This window comes from Phalangium opilio, unplaced genomic scaffold (assembly GCF_054372755.1).
Source record: "Phalangium opilio isolate 3A_F unplaced genomic scaffold, DU_Popi_V2 ptg000013l_1, whole genome shotgun sequence".
Lineage (NCBI taxonomy): Eukaryota > Metazoa > Arthropoda > Arachnida > Opiliones > Phalangiidae > Phalangium > Phalangium opilio.
This window is the reverse complement of record NW_028324148.1, coordinates 15,504,397-15,512,116: the sequence shown is the minus strand read 5'-3', so window position 1 is coordinate 15,512,116 and position 7,720 is coordinate 15,504,397. Positions and strand designations below refer to the sequence as shown.

Genomic DNA, 7,720 nt, shown 5'->3' with positions numbered 1-7,720 from the left:
ATAAACAGTATTATCTGTTACTAAGCGAAAAATAGTAGTTCGTAGCTTCATAACATAGAGGCGATACAACCTTAATTATAGCTTATTTACTCGGGAAGGTAAGTGGGTTTTGTTCCAATATCTTGTAAACGTTTGCGCAAGGCAGTTAATTATTTTACAATCAATATCTAACTACGCGCGTAACGAAGTTGACATACTTCCATGGTAAATGAAGTTATTCGTAGCTTAGCAAAGCATTGGAGAAATGTCCACCGATAACTCCACCTTCTACATCGGCGTTAGAGAGGTAAACGCTAATTAGGAATTAGCTTTAAAAGGCATAGACTAAAACTAGCAAAAATATTTTAATTTATCAAAATAGAGAGCTAGCGATGCTTGCACCTCGTTTAATATTAATGTAAAAATTAACTCGATGACGCTTAAATTTAGCGTTAATCTAAAATACATTTAATTAGATGGTGGAAATAGTACATTGTTGTATTATTTCTAACTACACTGTGCAAGAATTTAACTTTTGTTGGTGACGTAACTAAGCAACCAATTTTGATTCCAGATTTTCTTGGACTACTTGCCAAATTACGGGAAATGCGTCAACTACTTTAACGAGTGGGTTACCACGTTGTGCCACCGAAAGTAATTATCCAATTAGATCCAATTAAGTAGTTCCGGAGATCACTTGATCCTTTACTTCGCAATAAGAAAAACTACTTCGTTTCAAGATGAGATGAAAACGCCAACATTATATCTATAAAGTTTGCTCCGAGCTTCATGTCAGGATCAAGTGATCTCTTTGACACCAATTGAACTTGGTTAAAAGAGACATAATCAATCCAATAGTGTCCAGGAGGTTTTGTATGATAACGAAAATGTGGCTCCTGATTTACTGACAATCATGGACAAAAATATCGTAAGTTGTTCGGTCAAAGATTCTTGGTGAACGATTCCCCAGATGAACCCGGAGTACGGGTATGAAAATTCCCAATTATGTCACCCTCTGGCAGACGGTCAACATTATGCTGGACATGTGGAATCTTAACTTCAAAGTGTTTTCGAAGGTGGGCATGTTCTTCCCAATGGAAACCAGTTCCCTGTTCATATTCAGCAAAAACCCCATCAAAGTTGGAAAAAACTCGTTCCACAACTTTTTGCCAATTCAAGCAAACGTAAGACACCAACACGAGGAGGCCCCAGTTATGGGTCAATTTATCTATTATCGTATTACAGGTTTATCTGTTGATGTTGGGTCTAATGGTCCTGGTTGCTGGTATCTTAGTCTCAACTAACAATAAAATTAAAGGCGTGGCCAAAGTAATTAAATCGCAGACGAGCGAATTGAGTAACATGGCCGCCATTATAATAAGACAAGGTAAGTACCCTTGAGGGACCGGACACTCAGTGTAATCAGTGTACAGGGAAAAAGATATTGATTAGCTTCTCGCCACGATGACATTTTCTTGAGTTAATTCACAAACAGGCGAAATCAAGTCGAGCAGATCTCTGTCGTACCAAGTTCTTTTTGGTTCGTGGCTCCTGGGTGCCTTTCTTTTCTCGGTTATGACTCAAACGTATCTCAATTGCGAGTTTGCCAATGTCCAGTATATCCAGATGGACAGCGTGGCTGACGTGGCGGACAATTTGGACTTAGTGGAGCCCATAGTTGTAAGAGATACCTTCATCGAAACATTCTTAAAGGTACGTCCTAAATTTCACGACGTCGACCCAATACAGTTGCATTATAACCGACGAGACCTGGCGTTTAATTGACAGACGTCCTTGGACCCGAAAGCCCGCTCTATATGGAGACATATGAAGGAAAAGGACACACTTTTGGACGTGGTAAATTACGCCTACAGAGCACAAGACGCCAAAAATTTTGCTTTGTTCCTCACCAAAAGCATCCTGCTCGTTTTGGGACCGGAATTGCTCGGTCTGAGCCAATCGGACAGAGTTCACGAGAGCCCACCCATCTTCACGGTCAACTTGGGACAAGTGTACTCGCCCGACTTATCCCCCGCTTGCAAGGAACACATCAACCGGAAGTAAGCGATAATTGTATTATCAGTCAGATCTTGGTTTCCTCTAATAATTTTCGCGAACAGGTTAGTCAAAGTTCAAGAGATGAAGTTAGTTCAAAGTGAGACAAGGGAAATATTCTACGACTTCGATCGACACACGTTTCGTCCAACATTGGAGCAAGAGGCGGAACCTGTTCTCAGTTTTGACGAGGCGAAATCTACACTTGTCATACTGGCCATTGGATACGTCGCCTCGGTCACTTATTTCACCGTTCATTTAATATTCGCGTCCAGAAACGCCCATCAAAAACGTTCCAAGGCTCGAGAGTCAAGAAGACATGCACTCTCATTTTGAAATTCCGATACAACTACTATAAATTGGTCAGCTCTTTGGGGTCAATCTTTTAGCAAATTGAGCAGCTTAATTAAGGGGGGGGGAAGTCAGGATGCTCTTTTGCCACCAATTGGATATTTACAAAGTGAGATGCAACGACACCAAACTGCGCTTGAATTTAGACAGTAGCTTCAAAAACTTACGTATTCGTGCAAAGATTTAAATAAATATTCACCTTCATTAATGAATACGGATACTTAATTAAAACAGTAATTCTTAGAGTTGACTCTATTGTCCACCAATATCAATAAAATTGTCACCCTAATCACTATCGGTATTAATTACTGTGCAATACACCGTTCCATTAATGGGGGTAGGAAAACCGTAATAGTCGACAAAGACCAAATAAAAATATCTAAATGGACTAGTCAAGATTTCGCTATTATGTATATTCAGAGGTGGATCCACCTCTGGTTTAAGTGAAGTTTCAGCTTGCCGTTTCGCAACTTTAAAAGCCAAGACTTTTTTTTTTTTTTTTTTGCTCCGTTTATTGTCGAGCTAGGGCTGGGGCCAGCCATACAGCTCCAAAAGGGAAGGTACAAAAAATAGTGGCAGAATAACAAAATACAATAATAACAATATACAAAAATAACATTAATCAAGGTACAATAAGTAGTGGTGGAATAACTAATATACAATAATAATAATAATAATTTTTTTTTGTTATTTCAATAGGCACTTTTAATAGGAACTTTAGTACTAGGATTAATAATTTCACGAGAGATATCACAGGGTAACATATTAGCAGGATCATAACGTTTTACAGTTATAACAATTTAGTGGAAAACATAAAGGTCAAAATTAAATGTTAAGATGGGCTCGAAGTTTCAACTCAAAATGATTAATCGAGCGAGTTGACACCAAGTCCTCAGGAAGGGCATTCCAGAGCGGAACTGTACGACGGAAGAAGGAGGATAACCGATTATTTATAAACAAAGTTGTGGATTATAATACGATTTAACATGTAAGATCTGTGGAGTGTGGATAATTTTCGAGTATGGCTAACGTGGAACATGGATAGATAATACCGAGCTCTAAGACTAAATGCGCTCAGTGCTTATAATCATATAGATCGGTTTCCTATCAGAAACCGCACTAAAGGCCTGGCAGCCCGGTTGTATGAAGGCCCTACTTTCCCGAATAGAGTGGGGGAAAGCAATTTATGGAATAAATGGAACGGAGTATTCTTCAAATTATCTTAATTGCAAGAGGCATTTAAATGGTATAAATACAACCAAAGAAGCCATGGAAAATATAGATATTTTTAACTTACATTTTCAATAGGTTTTAGGCCAAATTTCCCACGATGCGCGACTAATTCCTCTTAATCATTAACGATAATCCGTAATTAAAGACCAAACGCGAAAATAAAGCGGCAATTTTGGGGGGGCGACTGAACCGTCCGGGACCGAGGTCGAGCGACGTCTGTTGAACTTGAAAATTCAGTTTAATTGGAAGGGTGGCAAAATTAGTGGGAGTGGCTCCCTACTGATTGACATAAAAAAACAAAAGTGTAGCCGGCTGATAAAACGTTTAGCCGAAAATAAGGCATTTCAATTTCGATCTTTTTAAAAATAGTCCAAAAAGTTAGGTTTCCAGGCATGGATCCTTAAAACCGTTTAGGGGACATAAAAAACTGGAAGAGTGACTTCTTTGTCCACACAAAAATATATAATGGGTTATGCAAGGAGCGGGTCAAGAACTATATTATGAAGAAGTAGTGTTACTATTTTCCTGGAGTAGTGATTTGGCAATGTCGTGTGACTGTAAGCGTGGACGACTCGGCGGATGGATTCAATATATATTCCTATGCCCATTCCCAATGCGCTGATAACGCTACGAAATTCAAATATGCCCAATTGATATATTTGTCCAATAAAGTTTCAAGGTTTGTTTTAAATATTGGGCATTCAACATCATAATGAATTTCGATTTGCACAATTAATGAAAATTCTTCGGAATAATCAATAAGATGATGAATTTCATAGGTGTACCCCATTTAATTTGTGCAAAACATTGAGCGTGTATAGGTTGCACTAAATTTGAAATACATTTGCAGTTGGGGCTGTATCAAGAAGAAAGTTTCCCAACTAAACGAATGATCAAACACACTCCATAACTGTCACGGGCGAAAATTCATTAGTCTAGGAATAAGTTTAGAAGATATTTTCCATAAGTATGACACTTCCTATAGAAGTTCGTAATGCTACTGAGAGACTTACAGCTCGAGATAACTAGTTCAATTATAGAACGACGGAAGCGAGTCAATTGAAGTCCTACACTCGGTGCGGTTAATTAATTTTGCAGGACTTAATTCCATCTAGGTCCTATTTAGTCTGCATTACTAAGCCCCCTTTGACAGCATCGCCTCACCTATAATGTTTCACCTACGTCACTTCGTGACAAGCTCCAGTTTCTAACCAGTGACTAACTTATGGTGAACATATCTTATCAACTTATGATCTGGACAAATAATATAAACACGATTAGCTGTCACAACTACATGATGTAGTGCTCTTAAAATCTTCGTTACAGTCTATTTACTCAAGAAGTTAATATTTGTTCATATATTTTTCAGCTTTGGTATTTTTCGTTGCGATTCATATCTAACGCATTAAAGAACGCGTAGCTTTAAATTGAGATTTGTCGTGGAACTGAAATTATGGCCGCCAATAATTCCAGCATCTTCTACATTGGCGTTAAAGAGGTAAAAGGTCAAATAGTTTTAAAATACTGTTGAACTCGTTCACAATTATAACCGTGTGACGACGTCACTGACTTCGAATTAAAGTTCTTTTCAGAGCTCGAAAAACTAAGATCAGCATTAAATCAACTAACATTAATTTAATTGTTGAAATATGTTACACTGATCATTATCATAGTTCCTTGTAGATTTGTTTATTTTAATATTTTTGAGGTAACAGTCAAACCGTGCACCTTGAAAATGTGTCGCGAATTTTTTTTTCAGGTTTATTATAACTTTGTGCCCAGCTACAGTACGTGCCTTGCTAACCTTAGGAAGTGGGTCACCACGTTGTGTCACAAAGAGTAAGAAGTTGTCGATTTAGATTCGTGTAGTTCAGTTGTAGGGCACTTGACACTGAATTTTGATACAAAGTGAGATCTCAACGTTCCCTGTGAACTTGTTGCTATTGATCAAGTGTTCTCCTTGTCCTGATACCGATAGAACTCAATTGGTAAACCAGACGCTTTATCATTTCAATAGGGTCAAGGAGGTTTTTTATTATGAAGAAGATTTGGCACCTGATTTTCTGACTATCAAGGACAAAAATATCGTAAGTTTTAAATACTTAAAATTGTTTAAAAGCTTTTTAGAAACGTTGCTAACTCTCGTAGACGGCGACCATGATCCTGGACATGATTCACCATAACTCCGAAACATTTTCGAAGGTGGGCATGTTCTTCCCATCGGAAACCAATTCAATGTTCATACTCAACAAAAACCCCATCAAAGTTGAGAAAAACTCCTTCCACAACTTCTTACCGATTCAAGCAAACGTAAAACAGCAACATGAGGAGGCGACAGTTACGGGTCAATTGATCTAATATGCATTACAGGTTTATCTGTCGTTGTTGGGTTTAATGGTCCTTGTTTCTTGTATCCTGGTCTTAACTAACAATAATATTAAGGGCGAGGTCAATGTGATTAAGTCTCAGGGAAGCGAATTGAGTAACATGGCTGCCATTATAATTAAACAAGGTAAGTATCTCTCGAGGGCAATTGAATGATGTAATTCAATAATACTGCGCATGCGCAGGTGAAATCAAGACCAGTAAATCTCTGTCATACAAAGTCCTTTTCGGTTCGTGGCTCCTGGGTGCTTTTCTCTTCTCGACCTTGACTCAAACGTATCTGAATTGCGAGTTTGCCAATGTCCAGTATATCCCGATGGACAGCGTGGCTGACGTGGCTGACAATTTGGACAGAGTGGTGCCCATGGTTTTTGGAGATACCTACATTAAAACGTTCTTAAACGTACGCCCTAAATTTCACGACGTCCCAATACAGTTGCATTTTAACTGACGAGAGCTGGTGTTTAATTGACAGACGTCTTTGGACCCGAAAGCCCGCTTTATATGGAGACACTTGAAGGAAAAAGAACAACTGTTGTACTTGAGGAATCTCGGCGCTTACGCCGGCAGAATAGATGACACTAAACACTGGGCATTTTTCCTCACCAAAAGCATCGTACTCTTGGTGGGACCGGACTTGCTCGGTCTGAGCGAAACTGACAAGGTCCACGAGGGACCACCCATCTTCACGGTCAACTTGGGACCCGTGCACTCGCCCAATTTAACCGCCACTTGCAAGGAACAACTCAACCGGAAGTAAGCGATAGTTGCATTGTCAGTCACAGCTAGGTTTCTTCTAACAACATTCGCGTATAGGTTAATCAAAGCTCAAGAAATTAAGTTGATTGAAAGTGAGACAAAAGAGGCAGCCTACAAATTGGACCAATACACATTCCGTCCAACATTGGAGCAAGATGCGGAATCTGTTCTCAGTTTTTACGAGGCAAAATCAACACTGGTCATACTGGCCATTGGATACGTCGCCTCGATCACTTATTTCACCGTTCATTTAATATTCGCGTCTAGAAACGCTCATCAAAATCGTTCTAAAGTTTGCCGGGCTAGAAGACGACGACCTGTACTCCCACTACATAATTGGTCAGCTTGTTAGGGTCAATTCTTTGGAAAATGTAACAACTTGTCAAATAAAAAAAATATTATTAAAGACCTTTTCAAACGATGCAATTTTTGACTCAAGTAGATGGGTCAAGTGTTGAGACAGCAAAAATTGGTCAGTGATCAATTTATAATTTGGTGATTCAACTAGTCCAATAAACTCCTGTTCAGACGTCCCAACTATTTTTCTCAACTCTAGTTGACTCATCTAAATAGGTCAAAATGTTTTATCGTCTGAAAGGGCCTTAAGTTGGCGGTTTAGAACTTCAGACTCAATTCGGGAACTGACGAAGAGAAATGCATCGATACCAAACTGTGCTTGAACTTTGACACAATATGGATTTTAGTATGCAGCTTAAACTAATTGTATATTTTTGTAAAATCAAAAGTTTGAAAAAAATAATAAACTTCGTTAATGAACATACATGCTTAACTAAAATATTTATTTTTAAAGTTGAATATAGGTATCAATTTTAATTAGTTTTCTGATTTTCAAATTTCGTACGCCTACTTTTCGCTTCAACCAAAATATTGTATTCCAATCGAAGTTCATTACGTCTCATAAAGACGTATTGTCTCGTGTAAACAAGAGAAACTTGCG

General features: G+C 38.5%; 1 protein-coding gene and 1 long non-coding RNA gene across 2 annotated transcripts; both read left to right on the top strand.

Moving 5' to 3' along the window:
• The first annotated feature begins 244 nt into the window (after positions 1-244).
• LOC149709546 (uncharacterized) lies at positions 245-3,737 on the top strand. The gene is made up of 10 exons (XM_089865011.1): positions 245-286; positions 554-633; positions 838-907; positions 1,002-1,163; positions 1,225-1,366; positions 1,475-1,692; positions 1,768-2,039; positions 2,100-2,334; positions 3,481-3,631; positions 3,694-3,737. Exons 1-10 carry the CDS (start codon positions 245-247, stop codon positions 3,735-3,737), a joined length of 1,416 nt encoding a protein of 471 aa, XP_089721137.1.
• Positions 3,738-4,128: 391 nt separating this feature from the next.
• On the top strand, positions 4,129-5,705 carry LOC149709545 (uncharacterized). The gene is made up of 3 exons (XR_016380402.1): positions 4,129-4,585; positions 4,648-5,457; positions 5,636-5,705. It is a non-coding gene; the product is annotated as an uncharacterized LOC149709545 (long non-coding RNA).
• The last annotated feature ends 2,015 nt before the right edge of the window (positions 5,706-7,720 follow it).

Excerpts from the sequence above, each read along its gene's own strand:
- LOC149709546 (XM_089865011.1), top strand. The coding sequence starts at position 245 with ATGTCCACCGATAACTCCACCTTCTACATCGGCGTTAGAGAG. Across the intron at positions 908-1,001 it reads CAATCATGGACAAAAATATC|ACGGTCAACATTATGCTGGA; the intron begins GTAAGTTGTTCG and ends ACCCTCTGGCAG. Across the intron at positions 2,040-2,099 it reads AAGGAACACATCAACCGGAA|GTTAGTCAAAGTTCAAGAGA; the intron begins GTAAGCGATAAT and ends TTTCGCGAACAG.